Below are 26,588 nucleotides of genomic sequence, written 5' to 3'. Positions count from 1 at the left end.
ATCATATGAGACTGCTCCTGGGCTGGCACAGTAGCCCTGCAAGGTAGGGCCTGTTGTCTCTTGTGGCCACAATGCTATATGAGAGTGCTCTAAATGGCTACAGCATGATCAGCTGTGACCTGTCATATTTGCAGATTGCACCACCACCACCACGAGATTGCCTTTAGCAATGCAGCCTGGCATGCTGTCCCGTCTGTGGATTGCACCGCCTCTGGTGATGCAGACCATGCAGGGACCCATACTCTCCGTAGGCTGCGCCCCACCTGAGACTGGCATTGGCAGTGCAGCACGCCACCCTCAGACCCATGATTTCTGTAGTCCGGGAGGTAAAGCTGTCTCTCCAAGTGCCTGTCTGTAATACCAAATTCCTTCGGGGGCGGCTGCATTTTTAATGCAGGAATATCAGTCATGGAGCCACAAAACTACATGCTGCGAAAATCTCTCACATAGCTTTAGTCTTTGAAAAAAACAACAACAGGCGTTTGGAGTGGGCAGCCGCTCAGAGCCCACGAGGACCCCATAGCGCAGGGACAGGTAGGTCCGGGGCACAGCACGGTTCGCTCTCCCCTCCCCCTCCTGGGCAGGTGCTCGGCTGGCGTCAGGTGAGTTGGGCAGGGAGCTAAGATGGGGATACCCTGAGAAACGTGCCCTCCCCCACTCCCGAGAATGGACCGGTCCAAATCCCGCTGTCTCTGCGGAGAAGGCGGGACCAACTGCGTGGTAAAGGGTGAGGAGGAGAGAGCCACACTCGTACCTCACACTCTCTGTGTCACCCCCGCCCCCCCCCGGCGGGAGAATGGACCCTCTGCGGTGAGAGGACGGTACCATTTCCATGGCGAGGAGGGGAGTCCTCAGCCCTCACGCTGCCACTTCTCCCGTGGTGCATATGGGAGAGGCTGAGTCTCCATTGCCCTCCCCTAGTGTCCGGGGTGTCAGGCCGGGGAGAGGGGTCCTGAGGGGGGTGGGGTTTGTCAGTGCCCACCCCAGGGGCGGGGCACAACCACAGGGCCCAGGCCTAGGGGTGACCTTGTCTCCTCCCATGTGGGGAGTTTAGCGGAGGGCCTTGATTTCCCACAATGCATTGGTAAGCCCCGTTGGGGGTCCCTTGGCAACACACCTCATGGGAGCTGCCTCTTGGGTGCAGACCCATAGCCTGTCTAGCCTGTGACAGGTCCCCTGGTGGACAGTGATGGACTAACCTGCCCACAGCATCACTTCCTTCCTCACCCCAGGTGGAGAGTGGGTGGCTTGTGCCCTGGAGCATGAGGATTCACCACTCGCTCCCTCTTCCTGGGATTTATTTTCTGTAATGTAACCATTGTCTGCACAAATTGACCTGTGTGATCAGTGGTGACCCCCTGCAATCTAAGGAGAGAAAGGACATGTGGTTGGTAAAATAAATGCAGCTTAGAGCTTATTGCACCATGTGGTGTTTTAATTGCAGTACAAGATCATTAGTAGCATAATACACACTGGTATCAGAGTATTGTCTTTTGCAGAATCATTGCTGAAATATACGGGATAAAGTAGCTCATGTATTGACTTGATGCAATAGGCATCCAGTAAGGGACATCTTTTAAAATAAGGGGTGTATAGTCAAACTAATACTATATTGTTTTAATCACCTGCTTTATTTATGGCACTATACCATACATATGTATTACAGTGTACAATCCCTTGTATGATTATAACAAAATGGAGGCAGGAGCGCCCAGCTTCCAGTATATTGATACACAATGTGGGATGTTAGGTAGCAAATAATAGAGAGTGGTCAGCACAAAATGATAATTATGAATCACCCTAGAACTATAGCTGACACTGTACAGTATGTTGAGTTCCTCATTGGCAGTATGCTGCAGTGAATGGTTGCTGTATTACAACTGAAGCTGGCCAGATAGGAATTTATCATAGAAATGTTTATTGATGAATGAAATCCCTGAGCATTGACCCAATGTAATGCCGAGTGGCCTACTCAACTTTGAGGCAGTGGCAGAACTGTGTTTAGTTTTACTTATTTAATATGTGTTTTATTTCTTTGATGCTTATATGATTAGGCTTTTCTGTGTGTTTGACATATGAAGCTGAACAGTGCTCTGTTATATCTAATGTAAGGTGGAAAGGGTGGTATACCCATCAAATCCTGTGACAGGCATAGAGATTTACATTATAAAATATGTAATACATGAAGAGTGGTGTTCATTCACACAAGCAAGCATGCAAAAAAAGTCTGTTAGTCTATAAGGTGCCACAGGATTCTTTGTTGCTTTTACAGATCCAGACTAACACGGCTACCCCTCTGATTATAAAATATGTAATACATGAGTGTTCTAAATGGGAGAACAGGAGAAACTGTGTTTCATCCCCTAGTCTCTGAAATAGCAGATTGTCTTTAGAGAGGCAGAACATGAATACAGTTCACTGGGTGGACGCTGAAAAGGGAGAGGGAAGGATATGTCTTTCTCTACCATTCTCCAGTCTATTACATTAAACCATTTGCTGTATAAGTTAGGGAGCATTGATGCCTGGATTTCAAAGTACCATAGGATTGACTGGATTTTAAATTTTATTCTTAAATCACTCCACTTTTAGGCTACATTGAAAGGAGTTCTGTATATAACCAAGTTTGTTAATTATGGGGAAAGCTTGCTCTCCGAGCATAGCCTGAGTAAATGGGCTGCATACAGAGGAGTCAGTAGGGATCAGAGGGGGTAAGGTATTCCCTCCCACCCATCTGGCCTGAAAGCTGCAGCATAGTCACTGTCTCAGCTGCTGCAGCTGTTCATATGAACACTACATGCTTGCTGTGCAGGCATGAGGTTTGGCTGGTGAATTCATGTAAGCAGGACTGGTGGATCTGCTTTTCTGTCCCCCCTCATCCTTTAAAACCTCCTGTGCTAGGGCTCAAGGGCCTCATGGAAAACAACTCTGTGGCATTTAGGTAGTGTGAAGCTGTGCTGGTTCCATTGCATTCAGGGCATTTGGGCCAGAAGATTTGACCCTTGGAGAAGGTCTTGAATTACCCCCAGATGCCCTCTTTATAATGAAATTGCCAAAGATCCCTAACTAGCTCTGCCAATATAGTCGTTTGTTATCAGTTTTTTATCATAGAAGTTCGGCCTTCATAGTATCAGACTTATTTTTAAGATATGCGTAATCTTCCATGATACCATCTACCAGTATGTATTAAAGAAAATGTAGGCAGATCTGTAGAATTTTCCTAGTACATTAGACTTCAGGTTCATGACTGATTTGATCTCAGTTAAAGAGAAATGTTCCTTCATATGAATTGATAAAAATCTTCTGATAAAAGATTTAAAATCTGCTAAGGCAGGTACCGGTCACTCTGTTCAATACTGTGCCAAATTTCTTATGTATGGTGATCAAAACAGATCAACAGAAAATACTGCTTAAAATCTAGAGATCGCAGACTGTGCCATTAGGCAATTTGGGACAACTGGCTGAGCAAAGTTGTTCAAAGAGCAGGAGACACAGTTCAAAAGGGTATCTGAACTAGGGATATATTAATGACTAGTAATAGTTTCTGCAGATGATTCTTCTGCTGCCACATGTGACTTGCCGACAAGCCTGAAAAACAGAATCCTTGTTCCTCCACCTTTCTATGTACCCCTGGAATGCTGCTTTCTATTTTAGGCCGAGTGTTCTGCACTTGTTTGTATCACACAGAAGTGTTCTGATGTAAGATTGTTTGACTGTTGCCTCACAAAATGAGGGTCCTGACCCTGCTGGGTGCTGAGTACCCTCAGCTCTCAATGACTTCCAGATTGGCACGCTGCAAGCCTGTTTTTTGCCAGTTGTTTTGGGACCCAATCCTGTCAGTCTTCACTTGCTTTGTGGCTTGGCATGCTAGACAGGGTTTGGGACTACGAGTTAGGCAACCTGGATTCTATTGTTGGCTCAGTCACTGATTCACTGTTTGACCTTAGGCAAATCCCTTAGCCTGTTTGTGCTCATGTTTTCCCCATCTGCAAAATGGGAATAATGCCCCTTTTTATAAAACATTTTGAGCTCTATAGAATTGAAAGTGTTACATAATTGCTGAGTACTGTGTATTTTCATGTGAGTAATGCACTAAAGTCAGTGAGACTACTTAAATGAGCAAAGATTTGCAAGATGAGGCCTCCATCCAGCAATATCATACCTAAAAATCTCCTTCCCTATGGTCTTAGTTGCTTAGAAAATTTTTAGTCACTCAGATAAAAGCCCTTAAAAACAAATAGCACCTGATTTCCATATATAGAGTCTTTGAGAAAATACTACCCCATCAATTATGTATTTTTTTTAACACTGCTGTTTATTTCTCTATCTAAAGGGGCCCATTTAATACTATGAGTAATGTTTTGAGGAATACCAGGCTTGCCACAAATGAGACGCTTAACAGAGTTCCTCATTTTTATCGTCCATTGTCTCCTTACCAGTTTTTTGTTTCATTTATTTTTTCTCCCCTGGGGAATGAAGGATGGCAGCTCGGCGCGTGCTGAAAGCAGTCTTGGTGGATCTCAGTGGCACACTTCACATTGAGGACTCAGCTGTGCCGGGCTCACAGGAAGCTCTTAAAAGGCAAGTTATCCCTCCCATGTTCCTCTGAAAGACAAAAATGCATGTAAGTGCTGTTTTTATACAGATACCTCATTAGCTGAATGGCTTTCCTGGAGCTTGTGCCTCGTACTCCTGATGTACATAAGCAAATATACACGTGGCCCTATTCCACTCAGTTACATTGGACTGACTCCATAGTAACTTCACTGAAGCCACTGGAGTTACAGTGGTATAAATTTAGAGTAACTGGGGGAAGATTTTGGCTCATAGGGTATTCTTTGGGGAGCCTACATTTAATTTGGCCTTTCTGCTTAGTTTTTGCTTCATTTTATTATCTCTTTCTTTTAAAACTTGTTCAGTGAAGCAAAAAGCCCAACTTTCGAGCACATTAATTTACCATGCTATGGAAATGTTTGATAATCTAGCCTGTTTTTTCTGAGAATGTCAGAATGTTAAATAATCCTTCCAGCACTCCTGGTAGGTAGAGTCATTATCTCCAAACACTCAGATGAGTGAGATATAAATACCTGTCTGTAAAATTGCACTGTTCTTATAGCCATGTTGATCCTAGGATATTGGAGACAAGATGGGTGAAGTAATATCTTTTATTGAACCAACGTCTGTTGGTGAAAGAGACAAGCTTGTGAGCAAGACAGAGCTCTTCTTCAGGTCTTTTATTCAGGTGTATGTTCTCTATTCCTACATTAATGACCTGGAGGTAGGAATAGAACCCAGGGGTCTTGTTGCCATCTGCTAACTGCTAGAGAATGCTTCCTTCTGGAAAACAGATCCTAGAAAATATGGGGAGAAACCACCAATGTTAAGAAAATGATCGAATTGATTAAGAGATGACATCTCGAATGATGCAGAAGTAGTGACCTGAGTAGGGGGAAGATTTAAGGCCCTGATTCTGGAAGGACTTACACACATGCTTAACTTTATGCATAGCTTTGTGAATAATCCCATTGTTTTCAGTGGGATTACTTGTAAAGTGTAAGGTTAAGCATGGGTCTTTGCAGGATCAGGGCCTATATATGTACCTGTGGTTTCTGAATTAGACACTTGTAGTGCTAAACCATTAGTTGGAGGGAAAATTCACATAGGGATCAGGAAACGCCCGAGTTTCTTTTCACTAACACTGGTGGAGACAGTTGCCTCCTAAACCTATAGAATGAAAAGGGAATGAGAACCACTAATCCCCCGGAAATCCTGTGGCAACATGGGTTCTGGTTGGCCACTGCTCCATGCTGCACCTGTGCTCAGGGAAAACCTGTGGAAGATGATATCAAGGGGGTCAGTATTATCTTCCATGGGGAAATCCCTATAGATTGGAAGGGGGGTGGTGCCATAGAGATCATGTAGGCTCCTCCCAGGTTCTGTGTACACCTCCAGATCTTCAGTCCCTGAGAGGGAGAGTAGTGAAGGGGCTTGTGTGGGATAAGGAGATGGGGAGCTATTTTACCACATAGCCACTGCTTCTCTCCTACTTTCTGTACCATCTCTGCCTGGTTTCTACTGGGATTTGCTCAGCCAGGTACTGTACTGGCCTGGGTCAGTATGAGAAAGAGGGAGGTGGGAGGGGAAGAAGGTGTATTGCTCCTAGAATATGATTTATAGTGCATGCCCTGCCTGTACCTGGGATAGCAGCCCTGAAAAGAAGGCCAGTCATTTTCACTGCAAAGAACAGCCAGGTTTTTTTACTTGGAGACTTAAAGAAATATCCCCAGGTAATTGCTCTTCCCAAAAGAAGCTGTAGCAACTGGCACATGGCCCATTCTGTGAACAAGTGAGTAGTGAGTGACAAAGCAGGGCACAAACCCCAAATTGGTGGTGAGTCCTGTGCTTAGATTTCACCAACCAAGTATCAAGTGTGAACTCCTGAAGCACTATAACAGCCTAACCGTGGAGACACAGACAGTCCCCATGGCTATTCTGAGCTACCTTGCCACCTAGGCAAGCCTGCCTTTGTGCTAGATGGTCCCTTACACCAAAAATATTTAGGTCACTTCCAGTCACAAAGAAACAATCACTTTTCCCAGGTCAGGTGTACCTCATATCTCAAACCAAAGGCAACGCGTGTAGCCAATTCTATAATAAACTAACTAAAGAAGTACTAACTAAGAAAAATAAATGAGTTATTTACTACTCCTGGGGGAATGCTGTGCCAAAAAATTAAAAATTCTGCACACAAGATTTTAAAATTCTGCATATTTTATTTGTCAAAGTAACACAATATAATCACACCAGTTTCAGTTATTTTGATAATTTTATTTCAAAATACCTGTCAGCAAGTATGTCTGCAACAATGCAGACCAAAAAAAAAGATTCAGGAAATGATTTTTTGACAAACAGATTCCTTACTAGGCATATTCATACAGAACTTTGAGTAATAATTCAGTTAAGCTACAATACGGAAATGTATTTCCCACATCCCTCAAAAGAAGTGCAAAGGCTTAGGGGAGTCAGGCATAACAGAGAAGCTGAGGAAGAGGGAAGTCATTGCTGGAAGAAGCTGGTGTGAACCTGGAGGGTTGTTGAGTGTGGGTGGGAGAAGCATGGAGCAGGCTTTTTTGGAGGGGAGAATGTTAGGGAGTTGGGGAGCCCCCCTCTCATGCAGACCCTGGCTGACTCCTAGCCTCTCTCATTCAGTCAGGCACATCTGCGCCTGTTCCCATGTGTCCCTGCACCCCCACTTAGCCACCTCCCCTCCCCCTCCCCCGTCCCCATGTGTCCCTCGACTCCTACTCAGCCACCCTCTTCCTCTGACCCCATGTGTCCCTGCCCCCTCACTCAGCCACCCCTGCTCCCCCATCCCTATGTGTCTCTGCACCCTCCCCCCCGACCCCATATGTCCCTGCACCCTCTCACAGCCACTTCTCCTCCCCCCATCCCCATGTGTCCCTGCACCCCCGCTCCCATTCAGTTTCTGTTCTAATCTTCCCCCACAACTAGCTCTTCTGAACCCCAGTCTGTGACCCCCCAGCAGCCCCATATGCCCCACGCTGTCCATTGCATGTCGTCGTCCCCCCATCCCATGCCTCCTCACCTGGCCCCACTTGTCTGCCAGCATCACAGGTGCAATACTGTGACCATGTGACACGTCCTGCTTTAGTGGCTGCTCCACATAGAGAATGCTGTTACTACTGCAGTGGAAGAGGTTCTTTTCCTATTGAGGACCCTGACTGCTTTTGTTGGGCAATGGGCCTTAAGACTGATTATTGACCCAACTGATTGAAAAACAAAAAATAAACAAGCTAAATGGTCAGAAGTTCATCAGCTGTTTACAGTTCTTTTTGGCATCTGTAATCTAAGGTGCAGCAAGGGAAGGGGATTGTCTTTTCAGAGGTTGCTTATATACCGAGTGACCCTTTAAAATAGAAAGAAAATGAGTGAAAGGCACGTTAAAAATGTATGTTGTATGTAACAAAATTCTCTAGTCAACTCAGCTTTGCTTTCCCTGGATTAGATTACGCAATGCTCCAGTTGCCATTAGATTTGTGACCAACACAACCAAAGAGAGCAAGAGAGACCTTCTGGAGAGGCTGAAGACACTGGAATTTGACATTGCAGAAGATGAAATCTTCACATCTCTGACTGCGGCCAGAAACCTCCTGGAGCAAAAGCAGGTCCGGCCCCTGCTGCTGGTGGACAACAATGCTTTGCAAGATTTCAGAGGTAAGGTGGTGATCAGCTGAACCTGGGAGCAGCATTGGTGAGCCTTACTGAAATAATATTAGTTGATGGGACTTTTACAATTGTCTGTTCCATGTAAATAGGTGAGATCCCATCCCTGTCATTTAAGATGTGAAGCTGAGATTCTCAGTCATTAAAAGGCCCCTAGCACTTATCAGAGGAGTAATTAATTCCATTGTTATTTTGACCACCTGTCAATTTGGGTAATTGCATTCCGCCTACTTAAACTCATCTGTAGATTATTGTATCCCATTGATTTACTTCCTGTCCTGTAGTGTTGTTGAGCCCTTAAAACAGCTGTTGTATCCCCTCCAGAGTGCCCATTCCTTCTTAATTCAGATACATGACCATCTTTGCCCAATGCTGTAAATTGACTGAATGGTACTTTCATGTGTCATTTGTGTCTGTTCACCTTGAGATGCTATCAGCCTCCACTACCAGAGGCAGACTAGCGTGATATTTTGTTTCAGAGCTATCAAGGATTGGGGACAGAGTAGGGGTATGAGGGGTGGTAGTGGGAAAGGTGGTATGATAAGTCATACATAGGGTGAAGGACTGCTGTGCAATGTTCCCTTGCACAAATTCAGGACCAAGATTGGACCTGTCTTCTGCCAAAAGGACAGATGTGACCATATAGGGCCTGTAAGTAGTGTAGAGATTAAAATGAAAATAAGGATCAAAGGCACCGACTTACAGCTTCCCCTGGGAGTGCTCCACTCCTTCCCCCAAGGCCCTACCCTCGTTCTGCCTCTTCCAGCCCCTGCTTCCCCCAAGCATGTCCCGCCCTCGCTCCACCTCTTCCCACTCCCGCTACTCCCCCTCCCTCCCAGCACCTCTCACCGATGAGCTGATTGGCGGTGGATGGGAGGCACTGGGGGGGGAGCTGATCGGTGGGGCCTGCAGAACAGCTGATTGGCAGGTGGGTTGTGGATGCTGAGCACCCACTATTATTTTTCCATGGATGCTGCAGCCCTGGAACGCTCACGGAGTCAGCGCCTATGATAAGGATGCAAGATTGTTAGTGCTCCAAGAAGTGTTCAGAGGACCCCACCTCTGGGGAATAAACTGGCTAGTTTTATGAATTACTATAGGTACCCAGCTACAGTGTTGTAATGTGTTTTTTTGCTGATTTTAATTAAACCTCGGCACCATGAACTGTGCTATATTCTGCATGCTCAATGGACTGTTTGTGTAGGTTAGCAAAATCATCACAATCCATAAGCTACAACAACAATGAATGCTTGAGACCTGGACTGCTGTGCAGTCATCAGTAGGTGTGCGTTTCTTTCCTTTAAAGAAAGTTAATTTTCAGAAACTTCCTGAAGTCAGACTCTTTTGTTCATCTACAAATAAACTCTGATTATCTGTGTGTCTTGGGGAGGGTGGGTGGGAAGAGACAGCCAAAACCTTTGGATAAGCTGATAAAATGCCATTCCTCTATGCATTTCAGATTTGGAGAACAGTTAAACTAATTTTACAGTAACTCCTTACTTAATGTTGTAGTTATGTTCCTGAAAAATGTGACTTTAAGCAAAACAATGTTAAGCGAATCCAATTTCCCCCTAAGAATTAATGTAAATAGAGGGTGTTAGGTTCCAGGGAAATTTTTTTTTGCCAGATACAAGGCATTATATAAATTTTAAACAAACAATTTACTACAGGTATAAGTTTTAAACAATTTTAAAGAAACAATTGAATACTACAATCATCATTGCTGAGTATGAAGCAATGGGAGGTGCCCCCACCTTACCCCACACAGGCACAGCCCACTGGCACTGGAGACAATGAGGCAGACAAGGACGCTGAAGGTGCCGTAGGCTAGGAGAAGCATGTTGTGCAGCAGCAGCTGCAGCTTCCCCTACTGTGCAAGTACCAGAGGCGGGGGGCTCAACCCTCCGCCCGCCCTCTCCACCCCTTCCTCCAAGCCCCCACCCTTAACATGCCTCTTCTTCCTCACCCTCCTCCTTCCCCTTTACTCCTATCCTCGCTCCTCCCCCTCCCTCTCCTGCCTCCTGCCTGCGACAATCAGCTGGTTTGCGGCGTCCAGGAGGCGCTGATCCGTGGGAGGCGCTGGGGGAGCATAGGGGAGCTGATAGGGGAGCTGCCAGCTGTGGACAAAGAAGGCAGCCAAACAACGTTATAGCGGAGCATTGCACAACTTTAAATGAGCACATTCTGTAATGGAGCAGGGACGTAAGATTGAAACAACATTAAGCGAGAGGACATTAAGTGGGGAGTTACTGTATCTGAAATTTGGATCACTGGGGTGTACTCTATCTGTAAATGTCAACGTTTTATAGAATGTGTGTACCAAAGTGTAGGGAAACTGAAGTTTTCTTGTAAGATTTTATAGGGACCTTCTCTATACTGAGAATACTGATAGCAATTCTCTCAGTTCTTTGTCTGACACTGGTGCAGTTCATTTTTTACCACTATATCTGGCCTTGCTTTGAGCAAGGTTAGACAACAGAGTAGAATACTTGGATGCTAATATTTAAACTGTATTCTTAAATTTATTCACCTAAATTTGGGTTATTGCTGATTATGTACTCTATGTATCATATGACTTTTAAAAACAAACTCTGTATTTGTGGATAATCTAAGCACTATACCCAGATGTACAGACATTCTTCTCTCAACCTATGTATTACATAATTTTTTTAACATTAGCTTTAATTAAAAAATTTAAATCTGTTAAAGAAAAAAATGTCCTGCACGCATTTCTAGACCAGTGATGGGAAGAATTGCTGAAAATTTTCAGTTTAGACTCAACCAGAAAGCTACTGCAATGGATTTGATGATATCACGTATCAGTTTTGTGATTATCAAATGTAAAAACCTAAGGCATTTGACTGTCATTTATCATGAATTAATAAACATGTATTGTGTTACCAGTAAGTCTTTATATTGAGGAAAAATGAAAATATCCAGTTTCTAAATTAACCTGATTTGCAAACAATCAGAATCTTAATATCCCTTAATTTTAATTCAAAGGGTGACAAATTTGTGGATCATTTGGTATTGTTCCCTCTCCCACCCCACCTCCAAACACACATGCCAAAAATGTTAGTCCTAACAGGTTTATGATTTCAGTAGGTTCTTATCCTTTCATGCCAGAAGCTGGGAATTTTCTATTTAAATTTCGGCCAACATTCTATTCAGTATTCTTCAGAAAAGTCTCAATGGGCTATGGGCAGTGAAACTATAATCTATTCTTTCTGTTTTTTAAATCAGATCCCTGTAGCTGGGGATAGCTTCTGTATCCATGCTCTCAACAACCCTTATCTAGGCCAGGATCTGCAGTTTGTTTCTAAATCAGTTTAGTTAAATCAGTGCCATTTCTGTGCATTGATTAGACTCAACATGGACTGCATTGGGTATTTTGGGGTCTTTTCCATATGCAGAGTCTCTCATACATACTCTCAGTAGCATTCCTGAAACAGTTAAGTAAAATGGAGAATGTTTTAAATTTCTGTTAGTAACTACTGTTGGATTGTTCTTCCAATTTTCCCCATATAAGATTGGTCACAGATGGATGAGTGTAATCCATTCTTTAGTTAATGGACCCAGATGATTTCAGAGAGTGTCTTAATCTACATGGTGTCTCTGAGTGCTACATTTTGTATTTGGCTCTCTGAAAGATGTCCAGTATGAGACACAGGACAGTAATCTGTTTGACTTCAGACCTGTTGAGGCACAGAAGTGCTAGTTATTCCAGAAAGGATAGCAGTGCAAAAACGCCAGCATGTGCATGATGCTGCTGCCTGCCTCACCCTTGTGCTCCTGTCTCTACACTGGCTTCAGCTCTGCTTCCACTGCTGGTTCTATGACTTGATCCTGTTCTGCAAAGGTATTAGTGGGCCACGTCGTAGCTACGTTACAGATAACATCACCATCCGAGAACTGACAAAAAAGTTGTGCTCCTCTAGAACAGTGCAGGACAAAGCATGTGAGAACTGGAGATGAGATATTCTCAAGGGCACCTGGCTGTGTAACGAACTTGCAGAAGAGACTAATCCAGAGTGTGATGGCCTTCAGGTCCTGCTGCAAGGCCTTCCTCTCTGGATAGAGATTTTCCATCATAACCAGAATGACATTTACAACCATGGCTGCCAAAAAGAAATCTTGCCCCAAGCAGAACTTTCCATAACCAGAGGAGAGCAAAACACTCGCTGAAATTTACTATATCCCTGTCTAATTAACGTGCAAAACACCTGGAAACTAACCATGTATATTAAGCATTCAGAGATTTCTATTTCAGATGATGGTGATAGAAGTGAAGAATTTGTATACTCTGTCCCTACACTAGCTAAATCTTTTTCCATATGTGTGGTTGGGTGGATCTGTCATCACAATTACTGATCTGGAGTTACATGCCTTGTGGAGAACAGCAGATTCCTGACACATCAACCCCTTTATCTGTGTCAGTGCTGAAATATGTAAATTAATCCCTTTTATGTGCATGTACTTATGGATCTGAGGACAGAACTAAAAGTGTCTTTTGTCAGGAAATGCTGACATCTGTTGTCCAATGGCTAACTGTACTCACAGTCTACTTTTAAAATGAAAGGGTTTCAGTGTGTTAATCCAAAGAAGATAACACTTTTTCTGAAAACCAAAATTAATACTTGCCTCCGTGTTCGACAGAAAAGTGTTAACCCCAAGTGTTATCAACTAATGAATCCAGTCTCATCTGCCTCTGGGATCTTGAGACCCTGTTCCATCAATTGCTATTGATCTGATTGCCCACTTTCCTCCTCACAGTGGTCCTTGTGGATTGTAATCAGCAAGAATCATGGAAGTTAGAGCTGCTCCATGTTTCAGAGGGTTATAATTTCCTGTTCAGATTTCCTAGGCCTGGTCTACACTGGGGGGGGGGTCGAACTAAGGTACGCAAGTTCAGCTACGCGAATAGCGTAGTTGAACTCGAACTACCTTAGTTCGAACTACTCACCCGTCCAGACGCCGTGGGATCGAAGTCCGAGGTTCCCCAGTCGACTCCGCCACCGCCGTTCTCGAACTCCAAGAAGTCGAACGCTACCCGCCAACCTGGGCGGGTAGTATAGACGTAGACTTAGTTTGTGCATTTGTGCAGGAAGAGAGAAGCCATTCATTGTTTTACTCCTCTTCTTCTACAGGGCACTGGGAACAGTGCAATTCTTTTACCTTTTATTCATAGTGGTCACCATTAAAATGTCCACATGTGTCCCTACAGGTTCCACAAAGGATTGCTTCCTGAGATGCTGTAGTTTTCCCTTATACTTAGAATGGGAGCTGTCAGTGGTAACTGGTCAATGTTGACTATTTAATGGCTTCTGCCATATTTAGATTAAGTGTGGGCCAGATGACCCGTCCCCCCTCAGCTTCTAGAAGTCCTGGCACAGTGGAACTACTGCTCTGCTGCTGGGTGAAGGGATAAGCTGAGAAGTAGCTGCATGCTAGGACTGCATACTCCCTGCACGCATGCTGCGGTAAATCTCTCTGGAGCAGCTTGGAGGGAAGGAGGTTGGGGTTGCACTGGAGACAGTCACCGTATGGATCCAGAAGTTTCTGATTCCCCTATTTAGGGATCCTCTGTGGATCTTGTCTGCTAATAGAGCCCTGGGCTGTAGAAGTGGCATGTCCGAGCAGCCTCTCCACAAGCTATGCGGGTTGTAGGCAATGATTCCATTTCCCCCTGCCAATGCTTCTTAGCTGCCCTGCATGAAGCCCTTCTATTCTAACTTTGTATCGGAGGTTCAGGGAGGCATTTAGCCACATGGAAGGCTGAACGTATATTGTTACGTATAAACTAATTCACTCACTGGTCATAAGACAAAAATTGTTGTTTACAAATGTTTTTTAGAGTAAGTAAATCTGAGGGGTTGTGTTTTGGTTTTAATTTTCCAGGGATACCTACAAATGATCCCAATGCCGTGGTGGTAGGACTAGCTCCTGAGCACTTTAACTATCAGATGATGAATAAAGCATTTCGGTAAGTTATGAGAAGATAAGAGCTACCTTACTGGCTCAGACCATGGTCCATCTTGCCCAGTATCCTGTCTCCAACAGTGGCCTGTACCAGAGCGTCAGGAGGAACGTACAGAACAGGGCAGTTATGGAGCGATCCATCCCGTCTTCCACTCCCGTCTTCAGATAACCAGAGGTTTAAAGTATTATGTATTATTTGTATTGTAGTAGCACACAAGACCCCAGTCAGGAGCTGATTGGTGCTTGGCTCTGTACAAACATAAGAGACACCGTCCCTGCCCAGAAGAGGTTACAGTCTAACTTACAACTAGACGCAACCAGTGTGAGAAGTAATAGGCAGGGGGGGAATGAGAGGTAACAGCAGCAAGAACACTTGGTTACTTCTTGCATCCGAAGAAGTGGGTAATCACCCACGAAAGCTCATGCTGCAAAACGTCTGTTAGTCTATAAGGTGCCACAGGATTCTTTGTTGGTTACTTAGGTGAGTCTCAAAGTGTCTTTTTCCGATGTCATAGGTATAATGCTGAGGGACAGCCATCAGGCTTGCTGGATCTGGAGGCTTAACTACATATTTACCTTAAGGTGGTTTAACATGGAATTAAACCACCTTAAGGTGGTTTCACAATCTGTAATTAAACTGTAGAACTATTGCCGCAGGATGTTGTAGTGGACAAGATGTGAGCAAGATTCCAAAAGGGATTGGACATTTGTTACAAGAACGTTGAGAATTAATACGTTTTGGGATCTCGAGATTCAGGATTTAAAACAACCTCTAATTGTTAGGGATTAGGAGACCTAATGTGGGGGGCACATTTGCTCCCCCACCCCCAAGCACTCTTGCATCTGCCTAATGTGGGATTTCTTGCATCTTCCTCTGAAACATCTGCTACTAGCCACAGTTGAAGACAGAATACTGGAAAAGCTGGGTCCTTGTGTCTGATCCAGTCTGGTTGTTCCTGTGCCCCACTGAGAAACAGTATTTAGTCTATTTTGTCTCTGGATTGCTGAAATGATAACATGGTTAAAACAAGTGACTGCATTTGTGCCTGTTTTTCAGTGGCTTGTGCAGTGTCATTTTACCTACCCTTGTGCAATGTATTCAGCCACACACTGCTCTTCTACTAGTTTTGAGGCTTAGGATCTATTTAACTTGGACTTATTCTTGGTGGTATTACAAAACTGCTTTAGCTGTAGGAGACTGAAGATGAGTCTTTTGCTCTCCCTACCCCTCAGTCACTGTGGGCTCCTGTCCTGCCCTGCCGTGAGGAACACAGAGGAGCATTGAAGAGTAAAATACATCGTAAATCCTGTGCTCCGAGATGACCTGAATGCTGCCCACCTCTCTGGGAGCCCATTAAAGCCTCTGCCTCATTGTTCAACTCTCTACTCTGCTATGAAACATGTGGCTTGTAGATGGATACCTTCCAGTCTGTGCCCCACCACACAATTGTTTCTTACTTTGGAGTCAAAAAGAAACATGGTCTCAGTCACTTTTTAATTCCTTTTTATAACCACTAAAGTCAAACAGACCGTAGTGATCGGTCTTAGCTGCAGCTTGGAGATGGCATCTTCAGCAGGAAGTTGGCAGGATCTTATCTGCATGCCAAGCCTCCATGTAATAAAAACGTGTATTGACCTGACACTTACTTTCTAGCTGCCTCATTAGTGCACTTTACCAGTGGTGTTGGTTTTAGAGCTTTGCGGCGCACTCATGGGTAGACTCTAATTTCACAACTGCACAAAGTTAACCCGTCAGATATTCCCACTCTTGCTTCACTTTGTTTATTGATATTTCTGTCATGAATCTATTGGAAGCTGAATGACAGCAGTTAACTGCCTCAGGCTGGAGACCTGGCACTTAAAATGAGTGATTGATGACATTACTGCTCAGGGTGACTAATGGACCCAGTCTCCATTGTGCCACTGTGTGAAAGAAGCTGGGCAAACTTAATCCCGAGTGGAAGTGAGTGGAATTACTCCACAGCTGAATTGGGCCCATTGCTATTAACTAGGCTTTGGTATTTGGCCTGGTCATTATTGTCATTGAGTAGCAAATCCAGCTCCCACCCCTGCAGCTGTGAAGGTCTCCCTCGCAGCGGGACGGGGCTGGCCCTGCTGCACAAGAGGGAACTGTATTGAGGGTGTAGCATGGGGGTGTGCACACTTGGTGTAGGGCATAGTCCAGCTTGGGCAGCTGTGTTTGGGAGACAGGTAGGTTGGGACTAGATGATCCACCATGGAATGAGCCCTCTGTTCCTTCAGCCGCCTCACCCTATGACAGAGGCTTTTCTACCTGGAGGAAGATTCTTATGCAGATCCCTCCTGCAGATAGCTGGCACACATCCTGCTATCCAGGCTGGGCACCAGGTCCTGGGATGTGCCCTGAATGACTGGCTAAATACTGAGGAAAACCTGGAGCAAACTCCATTCAGCTGTTGTGGGTTTTGTTTGTTTCTAAAGAAAGTGTGTAAATAATGGTTTCATTCTCTCTCTTCTGGCTTTGTACTGGCACCCATCAGCATAGTATCTGAGTGCCTTCTCTTAATGAGAGAGTTTGGGATTCACAGTGCTTATAACAACATCCTGAGGACTACATAACCCAGGAGGTGGGATGCAAGGTAAGTGAGGCTAGGTCTTGCATTCCCTGTACACCAAAAGTTTCATCTGAAGAGATTGAGCTTGTAAATTTGTTTTTAATACATGTGGTTCTGAAGTACCATCTAGAAGAATCCTATAGGGCAGTGGTTCTCAAATGTATTTGAGTACGCTCCACTTCTTTGTGTCTGTAGTAGTTTGTCCTCCTCTCCCACCATACAAGTACATATACCAGTAAAAAAAAATCAACATGTAACTCTCACTGAATATTAAAAACAGTAAGGCATTGATTCAAACAGAGCCATTTAAATATATAGTAATGTACATTTTAAGTGAGATACGGCTTACTTGCATCACACTGTTGTTTCTAGTCTAATGGGATGCACCTGTTTTTTGGAGCAGAGCAATTCCATCGTTTGAGTAGCCTTTGTTTGCTGTTGCACAGATGAGCCAATGATCCATTGTAAAAAGAACAAAAGCAAAACTGTGATTGTGGTTGCTGCTTACCATGAAATGTGCACACTGCGTTATAGCAAAAGGATTAAGGTGCAGACAGCAATGACTTTGTATAATGCTATGCAGGCTTAACAGAAGTCTGTCAAAATGCGCAGTGCCATCTAGAGTCAAATGCATAGTGCTATCTGATGACCTGATGTCTGGAGGAACCAGCTTTGCTAGTTGTTCGTTACTGTGGGTAAAATGTGTGCAGTAAGATTTTTTTTTCCCCCTAAAGTTTCTCACATCCCCCCCCCAGAATACATTCAGGGGCGCACCCCCCAGTTTGAGAACCTCTGCTATAGGGTGAGATTCTTCCACCTAACTATTGAATGTAAGTATCTTTTGTGCTTCTGCAATATTAAATTCTTCCGTATCCCAATTGTGTGCCCACACTGTGTGCAGATCTGGCTGTAGCAGAGGTTTGCAGATCCAGGTCTGAAAGATATGGTCAGGTGAATACATCTGAAAAGCTAATTGCACATATTGTTAAAGGTGTCTCATTCTCCACGTGCTCCCTAATAATGACCATGTCTACCCCTGTGCCAGTGGCTAAAACTCCAAAATAAATAGGTAGATATGGATTTACGCAGTTTAAACATGGGTTAAAACTGTAGCTCTTCAGTTGAGTTTCTGCCCCAAACAAGCTTCACGTTAGATTTCAGGGATGCATCTCTAAGGAAGTAACAGACAATTTTTACCCATGATGAGCAGACCAGTGATGGGTGCTTTGTTCTTGTTGAATCTGTTTTGGATTAAATTGATTCAGTGTAAGCGGTTTTTTTGGTTTTTTACTTGTACTAATGAAATGGAGTGAAATGTTATCGGTTTTATAATACTGCAGGTGCCTGTGGCGCTTTGCAAATGCATATGAAGAGAGAGACTTGCTCAAAGAAGTATACTGCCTAACCTAGACCAGGATGGACTGATTTGAATCAAAGCGATTTAAATCACCAATTTTAATCATGATTTAAATCAGCAAGCAGAAAACCCTGATTTAAATAATTGATTTGAATTGTTTTTCATTTGTATTTTTTAGTTATTTTCCTAAAGAATGGTTTGTTTTTCCCTGATAGGTAACCATTACAATTTTTACACTGAATTTGAGGCTTTTTTGTGCTAACCAGGGGGATAACCATTTTTAAGCAATTGAATAGAGTAATGCAGTGGTTCTCAAAGCCGGTCCGCCGCTTGTTCAGGGAAAGCTCCTGGCGTACAGGGCCGGTTTGTTTACCTGCCGCATCCGCAGGTTCGGCTGATCACTGCTCCCACTGGCTGCGGTTCGCCACTCCAGGCCAATGGGGGCTGCAGGAAGAGCAGCCAGCACATCCCTCGGCCTGCGCCGCTTCCCACAGCCTCCATTGGCCTGGAGCAGCGAACCGCGGCCAGTGGAAGTCGCGATCAGCCAAACCTGCGGACATGGCGGGTAAACAAACCGGCCCGGCCCTAAAGGGGCTTTCCCTGAACAAGCGACGGCCCTAGTTTGAGAACCACTGGCATAATGTACATTTATTCAGATTCTTAATTTTTACATTTTTATGATGTTAGAAAATGGTGAATGGTGCATTTCTTATTTACTAGATTATTACTTGTGACTTGTGTCAAGCTCTGTGTGGAAATTAAAATTCAATTTAAAATGCACAAAAACAGCATTTACATTTTATTAAATAAAGCCACTTCATATGTGCTGGATGCATAAACTTTTTGATAAACATTTTTTCCTACCAAAATATGTTTTGCATTTAAAACAAACTGACTTATTAAACCAAGGAAGAATGATCTGTCGTTAGTGAATTGAATTGTTTCTGGTCACCGTGTCCTTCCAGATTTAAAATTAGTAGATCTCCTCCTCTCAAACCTGGTTTTTATTCATAGACTGGAAAAGGAAAACAAGTTTTCCTGCTTTTTCAGTGCCCCATAGTTGTTGTTTTCCTCACTTTGAATGATCTGGTCATTGAACCGAACTAGCTGAATAAACTGAAATAAGGAAAATATTGGAACTACTGGCAAAAGTTGGTTTAACACTTCAACAGGTTCTAGGTGCCTGGCCAGTGACCCAAACTACTGAACTAGTAGAACTTACTTTAAAACTTGGCAGCAAATGTACTGCTTCTATTATATTTTGGATTTTATTTAAATGATTTTAATTGATTATAATAAGTTTAGGACTTAACATAGCAACAATTTTAAATTTAATTTTAAATCTTTATTTTAAATAAGCCTGTATTTAATTTAAAATCGCATTTAAATAAAAAAAGTCCAATTTTAAATGTAAAAAATCATTTATATTTATTCACCCTGATTAAGACAGATCCAGTTCTTTGGGTAGAGGTACAGCAGAGTTCCAGACAGAGATTAGCATTGAAAGAATGTGAAGGGTCAATAGGAGGTTGCTCTCCACATTGGATTTTTCTGGAAGGCTTCTATGCAAGATAAGTGGGACTAAAAGGAGAAGAAGTCCTCCTTTCCCAGTGCAAGGAAACTGTCAAAGGGGCTATTGATTCCTGAGCTGTACTACTTCGTGGTTGTGTTTTCCACTGTACTGGTTACATTTCTACCCCTTGTGATAAAGACTTAGAATTGGCTGCAGTATGTGAAGAATTTGCTGTCCAATCAAACGGGAAGCACTCAACGATCATTACCTCAGCTTTTATAGATACAATCTAGAGAGCTTTTGTTGCAGTGAAACTAAAACTGGTGAGAGGATTGTAACAGCTGAGCACTGCTTGGTAGTACCAGGACCCTTCCTTCAGCTAAGCATTTAAGCAGACTTTCCAGTGTTACTGATTATGCTTTCGATGTTTATGGAGCTACTGTATCCATTGTAGAGAAGAACTATAATATAGGTGATGGCAAAATGTAAACAAAGAACCTGATTGTGAGGGGTGGAGCTGCCTTAACTCCTAGGACACTCACAGTCACACCCAGTATTAGTTTAAGGAAACTTTCTTAACCGCTGATGCTCCAAATTACAAACATTCATGTTTAATTTATTATTATTTTGTGTTGCACTGATTCCTAGAGCTCCTCATCGGGGTGCCGTTGTGGTAGGCATTGTACACACACATAAAACAGACAGATGGTCCCTGCTCCAGGGAGCTTACATGCATGAGACAAAGGTGGATATAAAAAGCATGTGGTGGAGCACAAGGTAACAGTGAGATGATGATGATTGTTGTAGTAAGCAGTAGTATTCAAAATACTATTCCATTCATGTTTATCTGGATCTTTCCAGACAATGCTGTGCTCGTGGCAGCTTTCTTCTAGGCTTCTTAGCATGCCGGTTGTTTTGGCAGGAAGAATGAAAAACTCATTTTATTCTTGCTTGCAGAAACCCCAGGTAGAATTTTAAATTTTATACTGACCTCTACAGCATGCGTTGCTGGAGAATCGGAATAATAATAATGGGGCTAAGGAAATGTGAGAACAGCCTAAATTTGTGGGGGGAAGAAATAGCTCCTACTCTCTCAAAACATTTCTAGATCCACTTTCTGAAGCCCCCAGCAGTTGTGGACAGGTGAGAACTTCAGTGGAAGGATTTCCACTCATTAGTCTCTCATTATTCTAATCAGAGGTGTTAAGTATGTGTTGATCAGACATTTTGACTAATCTTCCATTCTGAATTTTTCTCTCCCTATAACAAGGAGATTGTATACAACTTTGTTCCTAAAATGTAACTTCTGATGGCACCGCTGCTGCTAAGAATCAAACAGCTACTTGAGTGTTCAGTAGTGTATGTGTGTGTGATATGTGTAGGCCTGTGGACCTGCTCATCTTCCCTTGTAACTAGTGCATGTCTTTGTTTTAACATGCTTTTGTTTTCTTAATTCCATGTTGGATGTTTTCTGCCTGGAGTTCATCCTAGCCCCCATCAAAACTTGGGCATGCTGGAATTGGAATGTGGGAGTTGGAAGATGGAGCAGGCAGTACCAAGATTTGCTCTGCTGAGTAATCTGTATTGCAGAATTCCTATGCAGAGTAATTTTGGAAGCACTGAAATATTAATCCACCCAGCGAAGGCCTTGGAAGATTAGCAGGAAATTAAATGTGTGCATCCATCAAAATCACCAGCACTATCTACAGTTAATATCTAATAAAATATTTACAAGGATAAATCAAATGAGTTCTTACTTCAGCCATAGACAAGGGAAAGTGACTTTGAGGTTCTGTTAGATAAAGGAATTAATTCCATCACTGAGTGAATAGAAATATATTCCTATCTTTTGAAAAAATCTTCTCTGGCTCTTGCAGTCTTTTTAAGACAGTGGCTTCATTAGATTTTTTTTTTTATTAGCTGGTTCTGATGACTGGAAGGAGGAAGGAAGTAACTTTATTTATGTAACTCGCTCAGTAAAACACTAGTTTAATTCTAAACCCTGCTACAGTTTGGGGCTTGATCCTGTTTCCATTAAAGCTAGTGAGAGTTTTTGGCATTTACATCACTGGAAGCAGGATCAGGCCCATAGTAGCACATATCTGTGAATCCAAGGCAAAACTTTTTTTTTTTGTCTCTTCCCGTGGTTCTCTAGGTTGATCCTGGATGGTGCCCCTCTTATAGCTATACACAAAGCTAGATATTATAAGAGGAAAGATGGCTTAGCTCTGGGCCCTGGACCTTTCGTAACTGGACTGGAATATGCTACAGACACCAAAGCAACAGTGGTGGGGAAACCAGAGACAACCTTCTTTCTAGAAGCCTTATCGGGGACGGGCTGCAAGCCGGAGGAGACAGTTATGATTGGCGATGTAAGTGTAATAGCTGAGTAAGCGCATTATCATCTACCTACCTCGGTGACCCCCATGTCCATGGTATGTGAGCACTTTGAAGAGTATATTCTTCCAGCACCCTTGTGAGATAGGGAAATGTTAGAATCATAGAAATGTAGGGCTGGAAAGGACCTCAAAAAGTCCTCAAGTTCATCCCCCTGTGCTGAGGCAGGACCAACTAAACCTAGACCAGTGTGTGTCCAACATGTTCTTAAAAATCTCCAATGATGGGGATTCTACAAACTCCCTTAAATCTAGTCCAGAGCTTAACTACCCTTAAAAGTTTTTCCTAATATCTAACCTAAATCTCCCTTTCTGCCCATTATTTCTTGTCCTATCTTCAGTGGACATGGAGAACAACTGATCACTATCCTCTTTATAACAACTTCACTTAACATATCTGAAGACTTATCAGATCCCCCCCATTGTCAACCCCATTTTAGAGATGGGGGAACTGAGACACAGAAACACTTAGGGCCTAATCCAAAACCCCATTTAGTCAATCCCATAACCTCACTGATCTTGCCCAAGCTCACACAAATCTGTAGCCAGGAATAGAAATCACCTCTCCTGAGTTCCAGCTCAGTGTCTTAACTATAGGACCATCCTTCCTCTGTACAGCTATGCCACAGATTTCCAGCTCCAAATAAGCATTTCCATGAACCTGCACCTATCTCAGATAACTAATTTTAAAAAAAATTAAAATATTTACCCCAAACAAGGAAAATAGTAGCTCTTTAAAGGGACACTGCCAACTTACTTGCTTATTGTGAGGGAACAAGTTTCCTCAGCTCTGTTACTAAGATCACGTAATTACAACAACAAATTTTTAAACTCCAAAAGCTTGTTCTCACAAAATATACACTTGGGCCAGATTGGAGTGGAGTCTCTTTAAAGACCATAACTCTTGAATGTTTGGCTCCTGAATACTCTACTGAAGGTGAGGTTGAAATACTTTTTTAAATGTGGAATAATTACCTTAAGTGTGTGTTAGAGCTGTAGTAACCAAACGTTGCATATTGGCAGGAGAAAACTGGGCCTGTTCCTGAAAATAACTGCCCATGGGAACTCTACCTCCAGCCCGGGATGCCATTGAGTTCAGCAGGTCTCATTGCAGGAATAAGGGTCTATGAATAATGGATCCTTCTGCAGGATCAGACCTTTACGTTGTAATAGATGTTAATTCAGAGTACTTGATTAATGTTTCAGAACGGCTTTCATCTTGTATTATATTATAGGCAAGGCTGGTAGCACCATCTGTTAAGGTTGTCCAACACTTTCCATTAAAAGACCCTGTTTTTAGTTGCTTAGAACTTTGCTAACATTGGGCTGGAATTTTCTATGATGGGTGTTGTCTCAGGCTGATTTTCTGGAGGGAAATTTCAACTAAAACGGTTCAGCTATTTCTGAGAATGACAAGGGTAAAATACACTGCTTTCCCCCAGTTAAAAATTCTGGTGACATTTTCTTTGAACTGTGCTAGCACCACATCCTTTGGAGCAGGAACTTGAAATTTGGCTGATGGGTGGCCTCTGAGTCGAGTGTGTGCCTTTTGCTGGATCTGTAAAAATCTGCCCAAATTTGGGGGACGGTTATAATTAAGATTTTGTCCGCACTGAGGATGCTCAAGCCTTTCACAGCTGCTGCCACTGACCAGATTTTTCATGTGCCATCCCCCCAGTGTGACTGAAGCCAGGGCGTCGGAGGAAAAGCCAGACTTCCCCTGTAATGGCTGCTCCAGGCCTGGGTGGGCTAAGGCACCAGAACTGAGAGTAGTGAGCCTGTTTCTCCTTTGCTTTCAGTGATTTGCTGCTGGCGCCAAGGCTGCATGGAGGAGGAAGCCATCTGATGTGAATATAGAGGGGACTAAAGCCAGACCACAAGGCAGGGAAAGAAGTGGGTTGGGACAAGGAGTCAGATGAGATGCAGGTGTCGGGAGAAACTAGGAATGGAACTGGGACAAGAAGCCTGAATGCAGAGTGGGAGAAAGAAGCAGGCATGGGGAAGTGGCACGACTGAGCCAAAGGACAGACTGGAATGGACAGAGCAGAAGGGGTCAAGGCTGGGAGAAACTGGCAGAAGAATCTGTGCCCACTAGAGTACACTCCCTTCCAGAGCCTGAACGGAACCCAAGATTTCCATATCAACCTTCTTCTGTCAGCAAATATCTGTGACAACCACTGGCAAAGTATGTCTCATCCCCGCTCCAGTGCTGGTCCACATAGAGGATGACAACCAGTTCTCTTAGCTCGAGTGGCAGAGGTCTGTGCGGTGAATCGAAAGGTTCCAATGATGACCCATGTGGGGGTCAATATGATGCTACATGATGGAATTCGGGTTTTTCAGTTTCTTTTTTTTAAAATACCTACGTCCATTAAAAGAACAGTGTTAACATTGCAAAGTCAAGTACTCAGGCAGCCTGAATTCTGGTATTTCCTAAGTTTTGAGTGCACCTGAAGATGCTGATGGCACACAAGCCGACTTCCAAAAGTGCCTAACTCCCACTGATCTTGGTTTTTCTGCAAACCCCACTAGGCAACGCTCTGCATCTTTAGGCACATAAGTACTTTTAAAAACTAGTCCTTAATGTTTAGAGTATTTAAACCATATTAGTTTTAGCTTAAATCTTGCAGTTCTGTCTCAAGCAGATCTCCCACATAGGTAACTTCAGTGAGAATTTTGCCCAAGTGCTAATTTCAGGATATGGCCTATTATTGTTTTGATTAGACTGGGTCGTCGCATGGTGGTGAACACCACAGAATGCCCAATAAACAAATTGTTTCTGTAACTCTAGATTAACCTTTTTTCTTCTCCTCTCTGCCAGGATTGCAGGGATGATGTTGGCGGAGCCCAGAATGCTGGCATGCTAGGGATTTTAGTAAAGACTGGTAAGTACTGCATGGATTTTGACATCTTGTGATACATTTTTTTCACTGCAATAGAGCTGTATTAGAACAACTACTCCAGCACATATCTGAACAAATGCAAAACTGGGTCTGGGTTTTGGTCAAACTGCCCCTGGGGTGGGGAATCTCAGCCCACCTCTGTGAAGACTATTGGTGATGCATTAGGTCAAGGAGAATGCCAAGTGGGTACCCCTTTTACAGTGCCTTGTTGTTTGTGAAATACAAGTGATAGGGGCATCAGACAAAATCTCTCCTTGCTCCAGGGAAGACTTCAGGCTGGTAGGGTAGCTAAAGCAGCTTTTAAACAGCACCTTTTTGTTCTTTTATTTCAGGTAAATATCGAGCAGCAGATGAAGACAAAATTAATCCCGCTCCTTACCTAATCTGTGAGAGCTTCCCACAAGCAGTAGACCATATCCTACAGCATCTGCTATGAGAGAAGTGTTTAGTTTGGAGAAACTTGACTCTGTTTTGACATTGTTGCCTCCCTTCCGCCTCACAAACTAAAACTCAGAGCACAGTGTGCATCACACCTGCAATCAGGCAATGAACAAGTCTCACTGCAGAGTACTGAAAGGAAATGATACTGATGTGCAACCCAGTGGCAAATCATTGGTAAACTCTTTTACTTCCCTGAAGATGGAACACAGAGAGTGGAAAAGTAGGTCTCCCAGTGTTCGTCAGGTCAGATGGCAGGTGGAGGGAAACCAACCAGCAGACGAAACAATTTGCTTTCTCGTATCGTGTAGGGAAAGGAGGGAAATTCACATCGTCTTTCTTTGACTGTTTAGGAAGTAACTGTTTAAAAAGCCCATCTGAAATGTGCCAAGTTAGTTAAACCATAAAACCTATGAGAAATGTGCCAAGATAATAAACATCAACAAAGCATAATAGCCATTTTTAGCCTAAATGATGATAGCTTTGTTGGTTCTTGTATGTTTGTTTTAGTTACCATGTGTCTCTCCTCTCTCTGCTGTAATCTGACTAATTTAAATGTAGAGATGGTACACATTAAGAGTATCTTACAATTTACGATATCACCATTACTAATACCAATCACTGCTGATTTCTCACCCTCTATTCAAACAGGTAACAATTGTTTTTTCAAGTTTTATGTAAAATTCAAACAACCAGTATTTTACAGATGTTTTAATTAGATGCTGTTATAAACAGGAATGGTGCAGAAACAAAAATCTGGTCCTTAATGGCTTTATAGGACATGAATTTTTGAAGTTAGACTTCAGCAGGGTCCTATTAACTATACAATTGCAAGATTTCATTTTTTTCCCCTTTCTAATGCTATGAGAAAAATCCTTCAAAACCCATGGGACCGATTCAAGCTTTTAAGCACTTGGTTAATACCGCTGTAAAATGAAATCTCATTCTGCAGCATGTATTGTTCTTCCTGCATGTGTTAAATCCGCCAAAATGAACTAACTTTGTAATGATGGTAAATGGCTTTCCTGGTCCGTTTGCAAGCTGTACTAATCAAAGTCCTTTCCAGTTGTTTTACAGTGCTCCTGAGTGTTAAGTTATTAGACTGTAATTGTACATCATTGTAGTACTCACCTTATTGAAAATATAGTTTTGTGTTAATAAGCCCCA

The 26,588-nt window shown here is 43.2% G+C and overlaps 1 protein-coding gene across 7 annotated transcripts; it reads left to right on the top strand.

Annotated features, from left to right (window-relative positions):
- The first annotated feature begins 398 nt into the window (after window positions 1–398).
- HDHD2 (haloacid dehalogenase like hydrolase domain containing 2) lies at window positions 399–26,588 on the top strand. Of its 7 annotated transcripts, none has more exons than XM_039543278.1 (7): window positions 399–534; window positions 4,477–4,578; window positions 8,024–8,232; window positions 14,140–14,224; window positions 21,840–22,056; window positions 24,902–24,965; window positions 25,316–26,588. In XM_039543278.1, the coding sequence occupies exons 2-7, from the start codon at window positions 4,478–4,480 to the stop codon at window positions 25,417–25,419; spliced, it is 780 nt and encodes a 259-aa protein (XP_039399212.1). In that variant the 5' UTR covers window positions 399–534; window position 4,477; the 3' UTR covers window positions 25,420–26,588. The 7 variants fall into 7 exon arrangements, with proteins under 7 accessions (XP_039399212.1, XP_039399211.1, XP_039399213.1 ...); XM_039543277.1 differs by having other exon boundaries at window positions 492–602; XM_039543279.1 differs by lacking the exon at window positions 399–534 and adding an exon at window positions 630–727.

This window comes from Mauremys reevesii, linkage group 6 (genome assembly GCF_016161935.1).
Source record: "Mauremys reevesii isolate NIE-2019 linkage group 6, ASM1616193v1, whole genome shotgun sequence".
NCBI lineage: Eukaryota > Metazoa > Chordata > Testudines > Geoemydidae > Mauremys > Mauremys reevesii.
Note: the sequence above shows the minus strand (reverse complement) of the source record. Positions and strands in the feature narration are given on the sequence as shown.

Bases quoted from the DNA above. Each gene is read 5' to 3' on its own strand.
- HDHD2 (XM_039543273.1), top strand. The intron at 14,225-21,839 runs GTAAGTTATGAG...GTGGTTCTCTAG, and splicing joins ATGATGAATAAAGCATTTCG to GTTGATCCTGGATGGTGCCC. The intron at 22,057-24,901 runs GTAAGTGTAATA...CCTCTCTGCCAG, and splicing joins AGACAGTTATGATTGGCGAT to GATTGCAGGGATGATGTTGG.